The 23,985-nt window shown below is 43.8% G+C and overlaps 1 protein-coding gene across 1 annotated transcript; it reads right to left on the reverse strand.

Moving 5' to 3' along the window:
• Nucleotides 1–1,990: 1,990 nt before the first annotated feature.
• On the reverse strand, nucleotides 1,991–19,349 carry gsg1l (gsg1-like). Its single transcript, XM_062531213.1, has 6 exons — nucleotides 18,708–19,349; nucleotides 13,355–13,402; nucleotides 10,612–10,764; nucleotides 8,338–8,449; nucleotides 2,551–2,765; nucleotides 1,991–2,517 (listed from the first exon to the last, which is right to left on the reverse strand). The coding sequence occupies exons 1-6, from the start codon at nucleotides 18,994–18,996 to the stop codon at nucleotides 2,417–2,419; spliced, it is 918 nt and encodes a 305-aa protein (XP_062387197.1). The 5' UTR covers nucleotides 18,997–19,349; the 3' UTR covers nucleotides 1,991–2,416.
• Between the last annotated feature and the right edge of the window lie 4,636 nt (nucleotides 19,350–23,985).

A 23,985-nucleotide genomic window follows, 5' to 3' on the forward strand; every position in this document is an offset into this window, starting at 1 on the left:
TCGGTGTTTGTTTTTTTGAGTCATTCCTCTTTTATTCAGCCGAGGTGAGGGCACCAGCGGGCCTGCTTCTGCAGCGCTGCATAGCTGAGAGCGGAGATCAGTGGGCGGCCTGTCACTTTGACTGACAGCCCTCTTCAGGTGAGAGCCCAAGCACATCAGCATGGAGGAGCACAGGAGCTCCGGGCATGAAAGACAGAGGAGGAGAGAGAGAAAGAGCCGAATTGAAATCTTTTGATACATTTATTTTCAGCTCCAAAAATGTAATATATAAATGTATACTTGTGTGCTTCAAATCCAAACAATGTAATATCGATGGGAAAAGGTGTGGCCTTTAGTTTTCAGGGGATTTTTTTTAAGAGAGATATAACCAAGCTGTCAAAATAAGCACTCCACAAGATATTTTTTTAAAACAACTTTTCTTTTTAGTGAAATGAAAAATGACAAGGTCAAAAGTGCATACACATAAGAACTAATACATTCAAAAACAGACTTGATCCTCCACTACTAGTACAGTTTCACCAGTCAAAATCGAACTCATCACTGCTCACTGTTCAACAAACCCTATAATGCTTTCTCTATTACAGACCACGGGAGACATACAATTACATCGGCATTAACTAACTTCGGTGGCCAAAAAGAAAACTGGGTTGTGCTGCTGCTAACAGAAAAGAGTAGTCATGTGTTGCATGTGCAGTCGCTTGCACTCTTTTGAAGGCATATTTATCATTATGACTGATGTCTTAACTCAAAGGTGCAGCCAGCAATTGTACTCGATTTCAAGCCCATAACATTTTCTGTCACATTCAGCAGTCATCTCCTCACAATCGCTTGCTAGCCATTCTGTGAGTACACTAGCTGTAAAAAAAAAACAACAACAACAAAAAACTGGTCTCTGCAGGCAGCACAGGCTTGGAAAACTGAAAACAAACAGAGAGCAGCCTGTAACCCAAACAAAAACGAACCCATGCGTGGAGTTTCAATGGGAATACTGAAAGGAAGGGTGAGCTACCTCTCTGTTGTGTTTTGTTGTTTTGTTGTATGGTCGTTGCTTTGGACAAAATCGTGTAATAAGTTATAATATAAACATAAACGTAAACAAACGCAACATCTTGTGACTGCACCTTTAACCCAGTCTTGTTGCTTTGACTGATTTAAGTTATGCGTATAGGTTGTGTTTTACACGTTTATTACAAGTTTGTTACACATACACACATGACATAACTTAACTCCGTCAAAGTGGTATGAATACTGTACTGGGTTAAACAGTCAACAATATGTTTTTGTTGCACCTGTGCTCCATAACATTCATGTTAATATCCCATGAGTATCATCATGTAGCCTAAATATGAAAACTACACTTTCCTTAACTGGACGCACAGTGAGATTGCTGCTTACAATCAGTGATAATTACTATGCAGTAGTAAAAGGGACCCCCTTTAAACTGTGGTAATTCACTGATCAGGGTCCAACTGTGTTTGGAGTTGCCCTTTGCTTGCTGCTCCTAATAACACTTTAATAATAATCATTTCAAGCCTACTCTCTCTACAGCAGTGCACTTTAGCACATTAATATATAATTCATAAATACTTAAATGCCTGTTCCCAAGAATTTATTTACCTTCTTTAGTTACCTGGATAGAGAGCACAGTTTGATTTTGTAATATAGCATCCATCGCACACACAGACACATACACACGCACGTACACACACACGCACGCGCGCACACATTCATACACAGAAGAGCAAGAGAGAGAGAAAAAAGGCATATTCTAGCAAAACCTCACAGTAAGAGGAAAGGAAATCATAAAAACCCACCAGTGAAATGCTGACCAAAGGAATACGAGTTGCCAATGGCATCCGGTGGTACTGTAGGTGGTTGCAGAAAAACATACCATTCCAAACCAGGCTCTGAAACTATTTTACACGCCAATGTACAGTAACAGAGCTGCCCACAGGAGAACGGTCACAAAACAGGCTCAGCCGATACATCAGAGCGTGGCAGTGTTTGTATTTAAACTCAAGCTGGCAAAAGCATACAGACTCGCAGACTGCTGTTCATTTATCTCCGTTAACATCATCTCTATGCTAGAGCACAGTCTTGTTATTATAGTATCAACAGTTTTCTTCATACTCTAGAATATATATATATATTATGCATATATACACATAAGTATAGGAATGTATATATCCCCACCCCCATACACATAAAATATGACCTCTATCGTATTGTAAGATAAACCTGACTTCAGGTTGTCCCTTTTTTCTCCCCTACTGATCCCAATTCCCAGAGCGTTAGTCCATCTCCGTTCTGAGAACCAAGTCTCCTGTGTAGATAGAGCTCACCCACTGGACAAGGCCACCTGCTGCGCTAGAAGCCTGGGAAGCATCAGGGTGTCCAGCCCCAGGCCTGCAGCCTCTCAGCACTGCTCCTCACCCAGGGAGTCACAGTTCTCGCCCAGGTCCATGGAGCTGGAGGGCCCATGGTGGAGCTTCCCCCTCCCTCCACCGCCGCCGCCCCCTCCTCCTCCTCCTCCTCCTCCTCCTCCTCCGCCGTGGCCCGGGTACACATCCACGGAGCTGGACACAGACTGGACGGAGCGGTCGCGGAAGTAGTGGAAGGCCTCGGGGTCCAGGAAGGTCTGCTCCTCGCGGAGGCCCTGCTCGAAGAGCTTGCGCTTGTGCCGGAACTCGATCACCGTCTTGGTGTAGGAGTTGAGGGTGGTGACCGAGGCGGCCATGCAGCAGGTGAACGAGCCCCACGCCAGACTGGAGAGACAAGATCAGCGGAGAGAGAGAGAGAGAGAGAGAGAGAAAGAGAGAGATAGATAAAGAAAGAGAAAGTCAGTTATTCTACAGAAACTCTCACAGTCTCTGAGAAGTACTGGGTACAGCATGTGTTTCTGGTTTGTTGTACGTACAGGTGTAAGATATACCAAACTACATTAAATCCTTTATCTGCATAATGAAGTAATAAGGATAAAGCATCATGGAAGGATAGTCAACTCCTTTGAAAGAACAGATTAATTACTGATTACCTTCATCAAAAACACATTTCACCTTCAGAAATGCCTAAAATCGTTTTTTAATGAAAGCTCTTTTTTCTACTGAATCACAGAGCTATCCTTCTATCCTGAAATGCGACCTTGTCAAACAGAATTCTAATAAAGACTAATTAATTATGAATTTTCCGCCTCGGCATGTCTGGATACTTATTAGTGCATTGGTCATACACTGTTACTGACAATTTCAGTTGAGTTGAATCAAAATAAACACGTACAATCGACAGCACATATCAAAGGGTTTCCACTGCAAGGAAATTAGAAACAACGAGAGTGAGCTCCTCAATGAGTGATTGAGGAAATAACATATATCCACGTGTGAGTGAGAGAGTGAGAATGAAAGAGAGAGAGAGAGAGAGAGAGCAGGAGAGAGAGAAAGAGAGATGGAGAGAGAGTGCAAGAGATTGACCAGATGGTAAAGGACAAATGAAGCAATTTTGGGATCCCCTGACGGGCAGCGGCCTAACGCCTGCAGTAATTCAAGCAGTGTAAATACCACTCTCCGGCCCTGTCAGGATGCTGCATTTAAGGGTTTTTCTTCTTCTTCTTCCTTTCAAGAGACGCACACTAAATTACAAATCACCTCACAAGCACACTGCACTGCACTGCACTGCACAGCATGCATGCCCCAGCCAGTTCCATATGCAGCATGGATGGCTATATGCATCTCCCCGAGCAGCAGCTGTGCTGGAGGGCTGACATGTCTGCTCGGCCAGGGTGAGATCTTCCTGGCTTAGCTTTCATCACTCGAGCCATCCATCTGCCCTCCCTCTTTGGTGTTGGAGATACACAGCCACGCAATTTACTGTCGATTTCATTCGCATGACGCACAACATATGTTGCAAATGCATCCGATGTAAATGTAGTGTTTACAACATAAAAAGAAGATATGTATTTTTAGAACGGATTCAGTGTTTGTCCTTTCGGTCACATTCTCAAGACAACGATAGTTCTCAGTGTACGATAGTTGCAGTTAAAAGAGAATAGACAACTGTTGTTGACTAGGAAGGGAGCTTGTTTTTTTTATCGTTTGCTTCACACGTATCTGTAGTTAGACGTAATTGTGTTTTGAGTGAGTGACTAGAAATCCTCAAACAATCCAGGAGCACACACAGACGGAGGAGAGAGAATCCTGTTAGCGACTCCGCACGACAAAACAAACCATCGATCCCATTTCGTGAATTACTCCTCCACTCTCACCGTTATGCAAGTAATCGGCGCTTAGAAAAAATCTCAAGCCTCATAAACACAATGCAGTACAGAGAAAAAACAGACACATGGGGAGAGACACTGTTCCTGTGGGTGTGTGCGTGTCTGTGTGTGCACATGTGTGTGTGTGCGTGTGTGCCTGTGCATGTGTGTGTGAACAGGTTCCTCTCTCTGCCATAACTTGACCCTTATATAACACTTCCACTGGCCTCGTTCTAATCACCGCCCTGTCTCTCCTCAGAGGGTATCTGAGACGGCAGCTGATGTAGTCACCAATTACCTGGATTAACAAGTAGATCGGGACTGAGTGTTACTAATGAAGATATTACTCAGTATGATTACCACCAAATCACACATCACTTTGTAAGGCATGATTCACATAATAATCAGTCAGAGGGTGTTATGAGGTTGCTGGGTCTATAGCAGGGGTCACTGGCTGAAATTGCACAAGGTCCAGTAAGCCAACTCTCCTTCCTTCATGGAGTTTGGATTAGATGCTAAAAGCAATCAGTTTGGTCAACTGTTTTGACAAAGAAAGTCTTATGTTATAGCCAATTTTACAGTAATATACTGTATATTTGCAATGACAGATGCTCAACCAATCCTTATCAAAACACTATTTGATTTTCAACACGGCTCTCTTCTTATAACTGTAAAATGCTGAAATGTCAGTGACTGTATGTGTAATAACAGAGGACAGTATGCTAAATGTAATGAATAAACATAATATTTCTCAATGCACATTCATTTTCTGTATATAATTTGTTGAGTCCACACCACAATAGCTGTAGCACAGGCTCACTCACATGGAGCGGACTGATGCACTAAACCTGTAGCCTACACCAGAGGTTCTCAACCTTTTTGGGGCTTGGTTGGGCACACCAAAGGTCTAACCAATGTGCCAAGGCTGAACCACTTCTTAGGCTATAATGTAGGGGTGCTCATTCTTTATGACTACCTAAAACCTTAACCTTAATTAAGAAGCTGTGTCGTCAGTACATTTAAAATACCCTATTTCATGAGCCTGTATAAAAAGATTCCAAATTCCACGGCACACCTCACTTTGCCTCACTGCACACCGGTGTGCTTTTGGCAGATTGGTTGAGAGCCTCTGGCCTAAACGACATCCACTTCCATCATTCTCATACTGTACTAGTCAAAAACACTTGAAGCAAAGCGCAAAAGATATGCATTACGGTATTTACAGATTAGTGAAAGGAATTTTTCTTTTGTTACTTGAAGGGGACAATGAGAAGTCCCTACAGTTGGATTCGCACCTTAGTCTGGTGACCTAGTTGGTGACCCGTGCTCAATAGTAAGTGTAAGTAAGCCCATGTAATAGGGTTAAGGTCGACTCTGCCTGTACTTAAGAGCCATTAGTCTGATCCTTACACATCTCTTTGCCTCTCTGATCAAAGGCTCTTACTCAATCAAAATCACTGTTCCATTCAGCCACTCAGCGAATAAAAACTGGTAGCATTGACAAACCTCTTTTCTTTGTCTGCTCTTCTCTGCTCTCTTTCTCACTACACTTATCTGTTGTTTCTTTGTATCTCTCTATCTCTCTCTCTCTCTCTCTCTCTCTCACTCTATCCCTCCCCTTAACCTTTCTCTCTCTCCTCCTCCTCCTGTCCGTGCATTAAGGTTTCCACTCTATGGGGAGAGCCTGCATTAATGAGAAGTGCCAGTGAGTGAGAGGAGTCCATTAGGGGCCAGATGTAAACGCAGCGTGCCGCTCCATCCCCGCCCCCCGACTGACCGACCGGCTGACCCACCGCTAGACACCTGCTGGGGCTCCGGTTCGGTTCGGTTCGGTCCGACCGGGCCCGCCGTCTCCTTTGCTTGACTCATTAGCCTTGACATTAGCTTCGAAGAGAGGCGCATGTCGACACTACACACGTACTGCACCCCACACACACACACACACGCACACACCTACACCCGTGTTCTACCCGGATGATTCCAACAAGAAAACACACACAAAAGGTGGCGAGAGGAGAAGAGGAACAAACGCTAATCCCTTTCTGTGAAGGCCAGACAAATATTCCCTTTGGCTGCTGGACATTTAATGGAGGTGTAATGGGTTGTCAACATTTTTAGCCAGACTGGGCGAAATGTTTACAGGGTGGCACTTTCCAGGTACTTAGAGAAAGAGAGAGATAGACAGAGAAAGAAAGAGAGAGATAGGCAGCGAGAGAGAGAGAGAGAGAGAGAGAGAGGGAAGGAAAGAGTGTGATGATTGAGTGTGTCTGTGTGAATACACTGTGTCGTGCTTCGATCAGGCACAAGGGCTCTCAGTGCTGTGTTCTTGTGATCAGCACCTTTTTAACATGACAAAGACTGGACTGCCTGAGCTTTTAGAGAAGCACTTACAGGTATAGTTCCACTGCCTACTAAAAAGATATTGCTCCCGTAAATACCCTCCATCCTTAGTCACCCTACATCAACCCACCTTTCATACCTGCTCATTTCAATAACAATGAAGTGGAACATTCTATGTAGAACTTCCAAGTCCAACTAGAATTTTGAAAGGTTCTTTTTTTGGACGCTCTTCCAAAGAGCTTCAAGTGCCAATGATTTGGGTGCCAGTCATTTTTGCTTTTTCATTATTGGAGACTATTATATCTTGATTCCCAAGATCTTAAAAAGTGGATTAAAAAAGTGATTTTAGTGATACTGGCTAATTATACAACACATATCTACCGGTGTGCAGAAATACAATTTCTATTATTATTGAGTCATCAAGAATATAGAAACCATGTCAAATCCAGGTTACAACTGGCAACTATACTGTAAGTTTATGACATTGTGGCCAGCTGCTGAGCATCTTTTGCCTCGTGGCTGAGCCCGCATCTAGTTATCACCTCCGCTAATGAGGTTATGTTTTCATCAGGGTTTGTTTGTTTGCCTGTCTGTCTGTCTGTTTGTCTGTTTGTTCTCAAGATAACTCAAAAAGTTATGGATGGATTTCGATGACATTTTCAGGGAAGGTCTGCAATGACCCAAGGAAGAAACTATTACATTTTGGGAGTGATCCGTATCACCGTCTGGATCCAGGAGGCGGTTATATTTTCGCTTGGCAGAGGTCTGCGCTCTCTGAGTGCTTTTCTAGTGTTGGTAAATGGGATACCCGTCTATTCTACCGTTAGTATGCTTGAAGGACACCTGGCACTGTCTCTGGCTAGCGTCCTGAAACTCCTCACAGGGACTGTGCAGGTGTCACAGTGCAGGCTCTGTAGGAGCCAAACAGGATCCATGTACACAACACCCTTGTCTACCCCGCTGACAGGGAGGACAGCTGGAGAGAGGTGACAGAGGAGGTGGGATCATTTTTTCAAGCCCCAGAGCGAAAGAGGAACCTGGGGATAAGTTACGTGAAGTCGTGGGATACGAGACGTGTGACTAATGCATCGGTCTTGACCTGAAGCTCCATTGCTATGAATATAATGTGAAGCCCCAAACCTCTCGGCTTGATGGTGTTCATGGAGTAGCAATTTGTATCGGCACCTAACAGTTACCGATACACCTACTGTAACAGTTACCGATAAACCTAGCAGTTACCGATACACCTAGCAGTTACCGATACACCTAGCAGTTACTGATACACCTAACAGTTACTGATACACCTAGCAGTTACAATACACCTAACAGTTACCGATACACCTAACAGTTACTGATACACCTAGCAGTTACAATACACCTACAGTAACAGTTACTGATACACCTAACAGTTACTGATACACCTAACAGTTACTGATACACCTAGCAGTTACTGATACACCTAGCAGTTACAATACACCTACAGTAACAGTTACTGATACACCTAACAGTTACTGATACACCTAACAGTTACTGATACACCTAGCAGTTACAATACACCTACAGTAACAGTTACTGATACACCTAACAGTTGACCCAGGTTCGATTCCCAATCATGCCATTCCGCCGTCCGTGTCACTCTGGTTAAAAGCATTTGCTAAATACCGGTCACTTTACTTTAACATAACGGTGGTTGGTAGGTGTGTTGTACTGTGTGCGTCTGAGGGAGACACGTGACGTGACACACTGACCAGAAGGACCAGCCGTAGTCCCACGTGTGCGGCCGCCAGTCCTCCGGGCCCAGGCTCACGGTGATCTGGAACACCTGCGTGTACATCATGTGGGCCACCATACCCAGGAGCCCTGAGGGAAACACACACACACACACACACACACACACACACACACACACACACACACACACACACACACACACACACACACACACACACACACACACACACACACACACAGACATACACAGAGGGAGAGAGGGAGTACAACAGTGAATTAAATTTATTTAAATAATTTCTGTGAATTCATTTCCAGCTATTATTATCCGACTTGTCTATTCCGCTGTACTTAAATTACTGACAAGATTAACTCTTGTGAAAGACAATTCTTCTGAATGTGTTGAATGAAAGAGACAGCTTGCAAGTACACAAATACATGTGCATGGCATTTGTGTGTGTGTGTGTGTGTGTGTGTGTGTGTGTGTGTGTGTGCGTGTGCGTGTGAACGTGCTCACATGTGCTGGTACAAGGACATACTGTACATTTCAAGAGCAATGATGTAAGCCATATGCACTGTATGGCACATGTAAGCTCAGATTTATGATGATAATATGATTAGGTGAATGGTTTGCTGTGAAACCAGTTTGCTGATTTGCTGAGGTATTATTAGCAATAAATCAAACATGCATGTATCTCGCATGTTCTCCCTTCTAATTAATGACCGCAATGTGCATGTGTGTCCAACTGGGTGACTTTGCCTGTGTACATTTTTGCAAATCACTTAGTCAGTAAAGCGCTGAGGCCAATATCAGATGAATGGAATCCATCCAGGCGTGACTTGCTGAAGACTTATCACGTCCTGTGGTCTCCAATCCTCCAAAAATGATTGTGGAGCAAAGCAGTTTTCATTGACGGGACGATTAAATTGAAACTGGAAAACCTGATTTTTCCCCGCCGTACAAATCTATTTTCACCTAGCTCGTATTTATTTAAGCTTTCAGAATGTATTATTAAAAGACAGATTGAAACAGGGGGAGGGGGATTGACACCCAGGACAAGATTGAATACTCCAGTCTGACCCAAAACCCCCATTGCTGACAGATAGGTGAGGCTAACCTTCAATTTCTTTATTAATCAATTAACTTGGACACCAAAGGACTGTGACATTTTGACATTTCCCTCTACTTCTCACGATTGCTATCTACTCCTAGATGAATAGATATGTAGATCATTTATTAATTAGGAATGAAATTTTGAAAATGTACCAAACTAATCTCGGTGGAGCTCCGGCTCAAGAGGCTTATTGAAAGGGCACATCTCTGAATCGGTGGACCGCTGAGGTGCATAGAGCTGCCTCCTCAGGACCGAGGCCCGGCCCCGCTCCCCTCCTGTGCCACATCAAAGGCCTCCATCCCCAGGTTTCATCAGACCAGTCCAAGTGGCGCTGCCTCCAGCTCTTACCGGGCATTAGGGGCCCGGCGGTGGAGGGGGGTGTGGGGGGTTGGAGGGGGGGGGGGGGGGGGTGAATGGGGGCACGCGCTGGCACAGAAATCAAATCATCCCTGTACAGGAGGCAGCAGCTGCTGCGCTGGCGCACAGACTGCAGCAGTTTATACCAGGAGATGTGTGTGTGTGTGTGTGTGTATGTGTGTCGGGGGGGCACAACTTGGGGAGATGAAGTTGTGTGTGGGGGGTGGGGTTGATCTCACTCATGAGACTGTGCCCTCTCAATCGAAAATCAATGAAGACGGCCATGATCAGTGATGCTATGATAGAGGGGGACAGTCATACAGTAGGTACTGTCACATGGGGAACATTTGAGTGTAAAAGGCAGAACTGAATGCATTCATGCAATGCCAGATATAACAGTTTATGTGGAATACAGATTTACTTATTACTTAAAATGATTGATGACTCAGAAGACTCAGTTATTATCTTTACATCATACATTCTCTTACAGAACCAATATAACTTTAATGTCCTCAAAACACAGAACACCTGAACACGGCAATAAATGTTGCCTACAGTACATAAACCAATTTGTTTTCATGGATGTCTTCAGAAGCTTTCATTCACATGAAGAAGAAAACAAGCATGTACTGTAACTCCCCAGCCCCCTACAATCAGAGGTGCTTACACTGCACAAATGTTTTAAAGTTTCACTTTTTCACTTGATTTCACATTTAAGTGTCGCTGTGTGAGAGAGAAAAAAAAGCTGGCTTGGTAAACCCTAACAAGTGTCCTCAGACTTGTTTCCGGGAGGGTACAGTGTTAGTGCCAAGCGGTGAGTACCTGAGAGAACCGTAAAGACGGCGGCGAAGGCGTTGAGCTTGAGTCCATCGATCACGTTGCTGGAGTGAAAGAGCTCCAGGCACATTAGGCTGAAGCCAACCACCAGCAGCATGATGTATAGCACTTCAGACACCACCGACAGCCAAAGGACACCTGCAGAACAATCACCATGCAAACACACACACACACACACACACACACACCCAACACACACACACACACACACACACACACACACACACACACACATCGGTGAACAGCGCACCAGCGAGCTGTAACTCTCCGTGACAGGCCTCTTCATATGCTCCGCAAGAGTTAGAAAACAACAGCTCATCTCCACTTTTCACCATTAAGAGCCGGACAGGCGTTTGACAGAGCCAAACCTGGAGCAATAAAGGGATGTTTTCATATTGTTTTGGGCACGGAGCCTGAGCACCACTACACTACATGAAGAATGTACGGCACAACTCACTGGGAGCCTGAGCAGCGAGCCTCTCTCCGAGTACACCACCACATGAAGAATGTACAGCACAACTCACTGGGAGCGTGACAGCCGAAAAAAGAAAAAACCCTTGCGGGTGGAGAGAGCTCAAACACAGCTCAAACACAAACACCAACGTGGGCTTAGGCGATCACGTGAGAGTCTCTGGTGGGAGCTCATAAAAGGATAAAGAGAAAGGTAAAAAAAAAAGAAAGACACAATGCAAAACATTCTAAGTTCAGAACGTCTCCTGAGCGTACAGGTGTGTTGTGAGTGGCAGATGCAGCGGGAGATATTGCACAGTTTCTCATTTGAGACACACACACACACACACACACACACAGGGGCCACCACAGATGTAAAGAAATATGCCGAAGTTACTCATTAGCGTCGGTGAGAAATGACACGAGTAGACAGACACACCTGTACAAATGTGCTAAACGCAGGCTCTCTCACATCAACAACTGTTTTTTTATGCACACATTCACTTTGGTGCATTGAGAATCTGGGAACAATGCAAGCTGTTGTTTATCTCAAACTGAAAAAAAGGGTTTGATCCTGAAGGACTGGATAACCCAGAAAAAAAAACGGCTCCACATGTTTCGCAAGAACTTCCAGTCAAGAAAAGCAAAATATACAAGTCTATTTACAGTAACGTTAACTTTGATCTACATTCATCAAAGTCTCCTCAAGCCTGTCGGTTTTCCCTCTGTTTGCCACTTTCTGAACCACTCGTTTGAAACTTTAGATTAGAGATGGACTACACGGCACACAGCAGTATGCATTAGACTGTGATAAAAGCTGGGAGCGAAGACAAGACGATTCGGTGAAAAATGCAGAACGTTTGAAGTGCTCATCTTCATGAGTTCAAGAGCACTGTGATGCCTCTGATAAAATAAAAAAAAAACCTGTCCTGTAAGAGCCTGCTAAAAAGCATAAACTGATTTCAAGGAGCAGCTGTCTCCTTTGCAGGGACAAAACGTGCTCTCTGACAAAGCCATGATTTTTTGAATTGTGGTCCATTCTGGCTTGGGAGCTATCAGTTTGAAATAGAACTGTTGAAGAGATTTTCACCAAAGCGGCCTCTGAAGGAACACGAAGTGAGAAACTACATTGGATTCTCAGTAAATTTCATTCATTGCTGATCTGTGAGAGGATGAACAGGCAATCGTGGGGTGTAGTATGACCACGTATTAACCAGCTCTCTTGTCACCCTTGAGTTATTTCGGCGTCTACCAGCAGGTCTAGGACCCATGATAATCAGGCCACCCAGAGCAGCTGTCAACCAACGGAGAACTGATTCTAGAACTTCCGAATTAGTTGAACCTTTCTGCTATCTAGTCAACTAGCCTGTATTTCCACCAATTTCATTTATTTTTGGCTGAAAAGCTCCAAACAGTTCAAAACATCTGGAGAAGGAACCAGAATGGCACCGGCACTCTGTCGGAGGAAAAGAAGCACGGCCATCGCTCTGAAGGTGTAGAGGGTTACTTGACAGCCATATGCATAACTTGAACCAAATGAGCGCTGGCGGCAGATAGATTAAATACGCAACACCATTTCCAATAAGATCTGCTTGCATGATTCCTAAATATTCATAATCCATTTGGCTGTGGTAATACATTCAGAACATCCAAAAATGTTTTAGGGTTTAGCTGTTCCTAAGGAGGCAAAGCCATGCAGACCTCTTCAATCAATTAAATGAGGTTATTTAGGGAAAAAAATATTAGTCTGAGCTCTGCAAAGGACTGGGACATTTCTGCACTGGGGATAGGCCTATCAGTTTGGATGAACTACCATACAGTATGTAATGGAAGAGTCAACTGAGTCAGGTATAACAGTATGCAAGAAGTGCATAATTCAAACAAGCATTGTCGTTATATTATAAAAGCATGCAACAATTCTCCCTTAAGTTAAATACAATGTAGCCTACACACTGCGATAGCCCAACAAACAGTTATAGGCTAGCTATATTGCGATATGTGTCTGTAGCATCATGTAAAACCTCTTCCTATTCCCATTGAGCACATAAAGTGATCTGAAAACACATTTGCATGATGACACAAATGTCAACAGTCAAAAATGACCATAGAAACACGACCATACCTTTGAGGAACAAAGACAATTTCGGCAATAAAACACACTGTACAGGAGCTGTCCTCATGATTGCTGGTAACATCTAGATAATAGATCTACCGTGCGCGGTGCTTGCACATGTAGTCGACATGTCAGATCGCCAAGCTAATGGCCAGCATTACTCACCTCTCTCAGAAGCCGGGGCCAGATCGATAAAGCTCCGGCATTTCTCACCTGGGAAGACACAAGGCGACTACAGCGTTAGCACGTCTGCGCACTCCAGCACAACACACAAAATCACAAATCACAAGTTTCGCCCAAGTGCCAGGGAACATGGACTTGGAAAAAGTCCAGTAAAAAAAATATACAGGCAACCAGGAACATGATTTGAGTGTGTGATAAACCAAAATGTGAGGGCAGTAAATTGAGTTAATGTGATAAAAAGTAATATGAAGTTAAAACTTAAAAGAGTTCAGCTTAGCCTGAAATGGCAATGTATGAACTGCCTGTTCTTTCTGTCCCATCTGGTCCACAGTCTGGTCTTTAAAGTTAGAAAGTGGTAAAACATGAAGGCTAAAGTAGGCCTACTAAACATATTTTTTGTATATATTCCTGTTGTTCATAAAACTATAAAGTATATATAAAGTATTTTACAACAATCAGTTTGCAATGAATGTATTGTTTTGTGGTTCAGCAGCAACACTGGTATTTTGCTCTGAATTACATTATCTCTCTTAATTACATGAAACACACACACACACACACACACACACACACACACACACACACACACACACACACACACATACTCACACACATACTCACACACACACACACACACACACACACACACACACACACACACACACACACACACACACACACACACACACACACACACACACACACACACACACATACAGTATGTTTCAGCTGAGAGAGTATAGGGTGGACTTTGGTCTCAGGGAAATGCAGGCCAATACTATACTGTTCTTTTGAGGCAGTGATGTCCAGTGAAAGAGGCAAAGGTGACAGCAGCGTGTGCTCTGATAATGACACTAAAGCAGATGGTGGTCAGTAAACTCCCGTGCACCAGAGAAAAAGAAACGGTCCTCCTCTTACCCATCATTTGTCACCCTATAGAGCTTCTCCTCCCCACTTTCCATGCTTAATTCATTTCCAAAGGCTAATGTTGGGGGGCTCAGCAGTGCGCTCACGAAAAGTTTAGTCCGATTACGTAATTGAAACAATCCTTCCACAAGTTCCACTAAGACCGAGAGTAAGTGTGGAGTGAAGGATGACAGGAGAGGTTCATGATGGTGGGCAAAGGAACCCAACAAGGAGGATTTTACAGAGTAATATCCAAACAGAGTGAACCGTACAGAAAAAGGCACTTCTTTTTCTCACTATTTAATTAGCTGGCAACAGTTTTTGTTTAGAGAAACTGGCAGCGAAGTGGATTTTTGCTTTCTATTTTGAAACTTCTGCAGATAATTCTCTCATGGAATTTGTCTGCAACACTTGCAATGTGATTAACTGACAAGAGCATTGAACAGCTCCTGATCAGTGCTAGTGCCAGGGAGTTTTCGAGGTATCGATCATGGAGAGAGAGCGAATTAAATGATCATCTTTGCAAAAAAGCTATATGGGTAATAGCCTCAGAAGCTCAAAGGGAATAATTCACTATTTAAGTGCATGGGAATGTTAGAAAATCTCCAGTGTCTCCGTCTTTTGGCAGCAGGCCCTGCTTTGATCAAACTGCACTAGCGAGAGACTGCCACAGATCAGTAGGTGCGACAACCCAGATAATTCCTCTGAGGTTTCCACCATAACACAGACTCCTTCCTCCTCGATCCTCTTTTTCTTTTTCTCTACTTTCTCTCTCTTTTTTGTCTTTTTTATTTTTTTGAGTTTCTTCACATCAATACTCCCTCCAGCCCTACAGGAGTTTCACCTCATCAAAAAGGAATACTAAACCGCAGCCTGCTTCACAGTCTACCGAGGCTTGCCTGTTGTCACATTTACAAGTGTTTGCACCCAGTCCGATTTACAGGCCAAATAAAGAGATTGTCTGTGCAGCCTTTCCAACAGGCTGGCTGCCATCGCTATATTCTATGAGTGGTAATCACACGTAGTCTAGTTAAAGTTGACTGGAATGCCAAACAATGTTCAGCCCTACAAACAGAATGGCAAAAAGAATGGCAAGGCCAGTGTTCTTTTGCTCACTGTGCCCCATTAAAGCAAATGTTTCTCTTCGCTAGCGATGTTACAGTGAAATAGCATGACAGACAAGAGAGAGAGCGAGAGAGAGAGAGAGAGAGAGAGAGAGAGAGAGAGAGAGAGAGAGAGAGAGAGAGAGAGAGAGAGAGAGAGAGAGAGAGAGAGAGAGAGAGAGAGAGAGAGAGAGAGAGAGAGAGAGAGCAAGCCAGGGAGCTGTCAGGAGATATAACTCGGAAAGGTACAATTATCCCGTAGCAATTTAGTTCCTTAGGCCCATGCACTTTCTAATTAGTAAAGATTCCCGGCTTCTGATTGAGACCTTGTGTATTTAATCTCTTATCTTGGGGTTGTTCGAGGCTAATTGCTGCGCTAATGAATATGAATGGATTCATGTCTGTTGCCATCACTTTTTTGATCATTTTAAAAGTTGGCGAGGGTGAGAGGGGACTCAGCAACGCTAATGGCTGTTCCTGTGGATGTTGCTTCGCTCTGATCTCAGCTGGACGCCATGTTTTCATTTTTTTTTTTACTCCGTCCTCTCAGCAATGCCGTTCCACACCCCGACAACAACATGGAGATGAGTAAATGTGGTTTTGTTTTTCATCACGCAATACAGACGAGAACATCTCTCATTAGATGGCCACGTGCTATCATCCTGCAAAGTGTTGTTCTGATAAAGCTATGGGGAGGAGAAAAAACAACAGCTAAAAAACAGCTAAAAAAAGGTAAAGAACCACAGTTGGAATGATGGCATGACGTACGTCTGAGTCGCTTTTTAATGATGCGAAAAAAGACAAATGACGGCGGCGTGAACCGTGTGTCCTCGACACAAACCAAATTGCCATGCTCAGAGGGGTTATGTGCCTCGAATGTAATCTTAACAGGATTACACAGCCAGAACCACACTGGATGGGATTCAAAATCTGACACATCAGAACAAACAGAACTAAAATAAGCTACAGTGGAATTGTTGGTATTGGATTTAGGATCTTGCCGTACACACTGCGAGCTTAGCCCCACACCATCTGTGGGTGCCGTAATATTTAATCAATGGCAGCATTATACAATCCCAAATGTACGCCTCCCGAATGACTCTGCAATTCTATATTCGATTTTGATATCAAATATGTCAAACGCTCTCAGATTTGGGCTGGTACTGAAAGAAAACACCATGTGTCAAGGGCTACATCTGTTCCCACAGTGCAGATAAATACAGGCCTGTAGACCTTTTACAGGGCTCTAATATTTTGTTTGATGTATTATGTTGACAATATTTCCCCTTAACCGTTGAACTTTCTTTTATGATCCTCTTTTATAACTGAGCCTTGCTGGATGTGAAGTTAATGCCGTAACCAGAGCGAGCTCTTTAAGTCTCCACACACACCAAGGTGCCATTTTATATATTTTTTCAGGAGTGAAAACAAAGCCTATCGCATCTCCCAAACTATTAATGTTGCAGCAGGCAGATGAATTACACAACAGATATGGTGGGGAATTGCTCTGTTGTTACTTTGTGTAACGGAATTTGCCGGTGGCACACCAGCAAACATCTGCAAACATCTGCCCTATTTTATCCTCATCTTCATTTGAGGATAAAATGACCAAAATGACCTCCTGTTCTGCTGTTGCTAGCACACTCTGGTATTTCCCACATGCCTTGTTCTATTGTTGATAGGCACTCGCCTGTCTTGTTAAGCAGTTCATATCACAGTGTTCGATGATGAGTGCTTTTTAGATAGAGTCTGATTGAGTAAATAAATTTGATCAGCTGAAGCACCACCACACACACACACACACACACACACACACACACACACACACACACACACACAACACACAACACACAACACACACACACTACACACTACACACTACACACTACACAACACAACACAACACAACACAACACAACACAACACAACACACAACACACACACACACACACACACACACACACACACACACACACATACACACACACAACTCACACTACACGCAACACACAACACACACACACACACACACACACACACACACACACACATTTACACACCCACAGGAGCATTTTGGCACCACCAACAATGTGGATGCCCTCTAGCGTTGATTTATTGTATTGCAACTAAATCAAGTAATAAGGCTCTCCAATTACACATTTTTTTGCCCAATTTGAAAATGATGAAATTCCACTTATTCTGCGCCCTGGCAACTGAACTGGTCCAGCAGAGACTTAGCAAAATGATTAAATCCATAATCTTCTATATGAGCATATAATGAATTCAGAGAGGGGAGTAGGCTACTAACCTCCACCGGGCTCCCTATCACATGCTATTGGGATATCACAAGGTTCCAGAGTGCGTTTAGCATCGTCGTGAAAGACATTTCAAATTCAAATGAAACGAACACAGCATTGAACCTGCCGACTTTAATTCACTCGAAATTCTTTCAGTAACCATTGTTCTGCCACCTGTTTTTCTGCCCGGTGCCGAGGATGGACCTTTGTAAAGTGAGCAGATTGCCTGAGTAAACATCTTCTACTCTCTCTCTCATAACAGCAACTTCTCTGGTAAATAGATGCCACCTGTCCAGAGCTGCGAGCCAACCCATCCAGTTGCACTGAAACTTGAGTTCAGCCAGCAAGACCACTCCTCCGACTACTAGGCTACGGAGGAGCAGGGGGATCAGAGAATGACTGTGTCATCTGTCATTAGTAGCAGATGGTTTTGATTTCTTTATTATCATTTTTTGCTTGATGTGAGATTGGGAAGGTTAGCTTCAGAAAATCAACAACAACAAATAAGAAAAAGAGATAGGGGGGCACAAGCCTCCATGATTATGTGTGTGAGTGATGGACAATAATTTGCATGTTGGGATTTTTCCACGTCGTTTTGGCTAATCTACCAATTCCTGTTGACTGCTTTAGACCTGAAGACACTACATGTTTTTTTGTGTTTTTTTTTAACAAAATCATCTAACCTAAGTTACATTTGCCTTAGTTGCTATTTGTGTCTCTGTACATGCACTTCACTCAATGCATCTCTTTAACCTCTTGCTCAAAAGATCAAATTAAAATGGATTCTGATTTTGAGTTTGCAGGAGTTTAGGTATCTGGGTTTTTGTTGTTGTTTTTGTTGTTATAAACCTAATATTGTGCCTGAATTATTAAAAATAAAAAAACATGCAAATTAAACCATGGACAAAATAAAAAATACAATGAACTTCAACAGAACATCAAATATTGTCTGTGCTGAACGGCATCTTCCTCTGATATGCACACAGGTAGGTTAATGGGTATGTAGGCTAATGGATGCGGGTGTCTCACCTGCCCCATGGATGTTTTCCTCGCAGGAGTACCAGATCCCCGTGTGAAAATATCTGAAGAGGAACCTGTCGTCTCCTGTTTCCCAGCTGTAATGCACCTTGCTTTGGTCAGTTTCATTGACCCCGTAGTCAATGCAGTTATGCCGCCTCTCTTTACTGCAGTTGGGCTTGGGGACCCTCTGAGTACCCTCGCACCAGTACGTGGTGATAAATGCCGTGGTGGAGAAGAAAAGGGCAATAAGATTCAAAGTCACGGACATCAAGGCACGGCATTTCCGAGTGGTCTTCATTGTCCGCGGTTCGCAAGACTCGCTCCGACGTCTGACACAAGTTCATGAAAGCAGCAGGTAGACGATGCGGCTCGCCAAAGGAACACGGTGCAAGTAAGTGACGGAAAAACACCGGAGACGACGAGGCACTCCTACCTTCGCTGATTTTTTTTAGCGATTGAAGTTAAGCCTCCTGGGACCTGGTGAAAATCCTGCTCTCTCGATAACTACACATGTGTCCCTGATCTCATTAAAGTGCGCACGAAGCGCGCTACCCGCGGAAAGGTGTGATTCCAGTCAGTTGTAGTCCATCCTCACCGCCACCGTTACGCGCGCGCTCTCTCTTTCTCTCCATCCCTCTCTTCCTCTCGTTGCCTTGCTCAACCACCAGATGCCTGCTTTTTTTGCCATCACAAATATTCACTGCTATTATATCTGATAATCCTATGTAATAGGAACATTAATGCAAAAATCACAAAGGCGTTACGAATTGTTAAAAACAATTTTTAAACCACGTGTCAAAAAGTCAAAACGCGTGACAATGTTCTACTTAAGTACAATTAACTGCTAAATTAAATTAATTACAAATGTAAGAAAGTAACAAAAATCCCCAAGGTAGCCCATCCAGTAAAACCTCATGATCCACTATCGATTAAACCACCGGAGCCCTGACACAAATAACCCGCCCACAATAAGAATTCATCACATCACATTTTATGGTCCCCAAAGAATCAATACTTCGCTCAGTGTATTAGATGAACGGAGTGTCATAAGAAGAGACGTGTTTCCACTCAGATAAGAATGTCTATTACCTCCGCATGAGGATTGATGGGATCTTTTGATTGACACTGTAAAGGGCACTCTTGATTGATACGGGAATCCTAAAGCAGTCCAAATGGGAACAATGAAAAAGTGCAATGCTGTTTGGCCAGAGATATAGTATGCAACATTGTGTTTTAATTAACCGCTGATTGCCTGTAGCAAGAGTAGCCTATTGAGGGTAGTGTATTTCACTTCCAACAACAACTTGTGTAACTGAGTGTCTCTGTGTTAAGAGCAGCCATATATTGCTCTGCTCAAATACATGATGACCACTGAATTCCTGATTATCTAAGCGCTCAGCATCCCCCCCCTCTCTCTCTCTCTCTCTCTCTCTCTCACACACACACACACACACACACTCTCTGCCTTTCTCTCATTCTTTTCCCCCCCATTCTCATTCTCATTTACCATCATAAAATCTACCACTGATGCGCATAAAGAGTGTGTTCTGTTGGCTTTCTCGGGTACCCCCCCACCCATTGCTCTCTTGCCCACTGCCCCGCATGCCCATTAGAGAGGAGCGATGTCCAGCTGGACGCTAATGTGGTCTGTGTTAATGGGGGAGGAGGAGGGGTGGGGGGTGGTGGTGGTGAGGGCATGGAGTCTTCCCATGCCCTGTCAACATGGGCAGAGATATGAAAGCCTCATTAAAGTGAAAAATGAGAGCACACCCTCACTTTGGAGCTGATTGAGAGCTTGATGATAGTCTGCATTGGGGGGGGGGGGGTGGTTGTATGTGCAGCAGGCGTCTTGGGGCAGTGGCGCCAATGTTTGGGCCTTGGGCGTGGTGCTATCTGTGTGTGCCATGACGGGTAGAGGGTGGGGGGGGTAGAGGGTGGGAGTATAGAGGGGAGTCTCTGTGTTTGTGTTTATTTGATCTCGGATGAAGCTCTGCACTGTTTTTGTTTCAGGGGCATGGTATTTCATTTCCATCGTTCTCATTCTCATTCCAACACCCCCGGGCTGGCGGAGGCTTCACCTCTTCCCATGCTACAGTATGGTGCTCATCCCTACATTCATGCCATACATCCAGAGGAAACGTACATCATCTGCTGATCGTGACAGGTGATTAGGATCATCCATACATTCATACCATACATCCAGAGGAAACGTACATAATCTGCTGATCACGACAGGTGATTAGGATCAATCCAAATGTGGATGCCACTCTCGCACTTATAAGCTCGTAGGGAAATGCATAGGCGGTCTTGTGTAAAAAGTGATTGGCGCATTCACTCTTTAGCCATGTCGCCTTAAATGTAACCCCCAAAACATATAACCCTGTACATCACTTAAGCCAGAGATCACTGAAGGTAGACTCAGGAAATCCACTGAAAATCTACTAACCTTTCCTTTCCCATTTGTCTATGTCATTTTTCATTGAGCTTTCCTGTGTGTCCCGTGGCTTTGTTTCCAGCCTAACCGTCAGCACACCGTTGATTGATCGCTGGGTCAGACTTGACTGTGGGCACATCATTCAGGCCGACAGACAGCGGCGATGTATGTCTCTTCCATGACGCAAGCATGAAGGAGACTGCCACGGTGACGGCGCCTGACCGCCCTCTGGAAATCTATCAAGGCGGTGGAGCAGAACCTTGGGATCAAGAAGGACATGCACTCCAAAACGCGTCCACCTAGCACACGTGCACACACACACACACACACACACACACACACACACACACACACACACACACACACACACACATGAACACACACACAAACACTCACACTCACACACACACATACACACACACACACACACACACACCCACACACACACACACACACACACACACACACACACACAGAAACACACACAAACACACATACAAATACACACATACAAATACACACATACAAACACACACACACACACACACACACACACAAACACACACACACACACACCTGTCTACACCGGAAACAAGCGAGGCAGACTTGATAAGTTACACCAAATTGCTGGGGACTTACTTACACCCGGGCAGGTGGCAATGTCACCGTTCTGCCTGTCACTTTGGGTAAGACCGTGCTCCGTCACCTCTAGGTATCTCGCGAGCGCACACGTACGGTCAAGGCGCCCGCCCGAGGAGTGGAGTGGCGTGATCTTAAACCGTCTGACACCGAGGAGACGGTTGTGTCTACAGGACTGCAAGGATGCGACAGACATCAATTGCTTTGACCTTCTGGCTCAGCAGACACCTTGATGGTCAGAGGGCCGCAATTTTTAGTTAATCAGACCTGATTGTGCCTCGCTCCACTCATTAGGATCACGGTGCATCTACTATGCTGATTTTCAATCAGTCACATCGTACAGTACAGTGCTTTGTGTGTAATGCTACGTAATTAAACAGCGGGAAAGGCCATGGCAAGCACGACATACACAAATGCCAGTGTGCTCAGCACTCTCGAAAGATTGGGACACATTGATACAGAATGAAATACAGTTTACTGTGCAACTAATCTAAGAATCGGTCCTTTTTGGACAGATAATGTAATTTTAGGGGGCAGAATTCTCATTGGCAGAGCAAAAAAAAGGCAAGGTTAGTGGAAACCGTCTGCTATCTTGAGAAAGCTAATGATATTTATGCAAATGGATATTTGATGGATTTGTGCCAACAGGAGGTGATAACCACAGCTATGAGCAGCCTGAAGGCTCAGAGGAGGCCTCTCTCTCCCGGGGACAACGGTTCGGCGATAACACAATACATTCCAGGTTGCCGTGTCGGCCGCTGATAGACTAGAGAAAGCGCTCCGCTGGGGAATATACACAATGCTGGAATGATGTTTTTTTTATATCATAGATAATAGAGGAAATAAACAGCATGAGAAAGTTATGCTCTTGATTTTGAAGATGAATCTGATGGAGTTGACCCGAATATTAGATGTATTTCAGGGTTTATTTGCGCCAATGAATTCAATGGTAAGCGTGGAAATCAGTGGTACTTCAGAGGGGTGGTAAAATAGGGGTCATTTGAGAATGCCAATGATGGAGGTACAGACGTTGGCACTTCTGAGCAAACGTTACAAACACTTTTACAGTTTTTTTCAATCGCTAACAAGCGTTTGTCCATTCAGTTGACACATTTTCAAAACTCTAAACACAGACTCTCACCTACAAAACACAATTGGCCAAATGGATAATTTTCCTCTCAAAAGCACATCCCATGTTCTGACATCACATTTTGTTACATATACACTAACTCGTCATTTTTCTGCACACACTAACTTTACCAAAACACTGGAAACCTGACTCAAAATGAAGTTATTTTGTCAAAGAATGAAACTTGTTTTCACTTCACAAGATACATGCAGTCAATCAGAGTACACTAGGTTTCAAAATACTGGCTACTGTTCACATTACAAAAACTGCATAGACTTTTATGTTTCAGTTTTACAGGTATTTGCATGCAAAACATGCAATCCAGCATTTTTACACTAAATTTCTTGGTTGGGAGCTGTATGTCCAGATGTAATGTTCACATTCAAATGCATTCCAGTAAAAAGCATTTTTTTTTTTTGTACTGTTCACTAGGCCTACAGGATCGAGGTGCAGTATACATACTGTTTACAGTAGACTATGATAGAACATATTTTTTTTACAGCATTGCAGTGAACAAAATATCCATGATACACAAGAGCATTCTGAACAAAAAACAACAGCAAAAAGCCCAGATAAAAAGGGGGTGAACAAAAAAAAGCACAATATTACTGATGTGTCTAATCTCTGCACCTGCTCCTCTCAGTGCTCCTGCACCTCTCACTGCATCTCTCACTGGGCCTGCTCTTCTCCCTGGGCCCCTTACTCTTACTCTTCCTCGTCCAGACATTACAGTATTTGTCTTTTTCTGTTTCTGCTTCCAAAAACATCACCTCCTCTTTTTACTGTGTAAGTGTCAATGTAATAGAGACCCCTGCCACTTAGTCTAAGACAGACTGAAATCAGCTGTGGTTGGCCCAATTTACCCAACATAAATCATCTGTGTGTCAATTATTCGATTGTTTGTTTGTTATCAGCTGAGATATATTGCTTTTGAATTGATAACATTGCAGAAGCAGAGGTTTCTATACTGTATCTAAGGTTTGGAATATTGTTTTAACTATTGTGGGATGTTGTGTGTTAACATTCGAAAATAATGCAAAAACGATCCATTATTTTGTTGGGAGGTATAGTTTGTCTGTTAAGAA

The sequence above is a fragment of the Sardina pilchardus genome, chromosome 3, assembly GCF_963854185.1.
Source record: "Sardina pilchardus chromosome 3, fSarPil1.1, whole genome shotgun sequence".
Lineage (NCBI taxonomy): Eukaryota > Metazoa > Chordata > Actinopteri > Clupeiformes > Clupeidae > Sardina > Sardina pilchardus.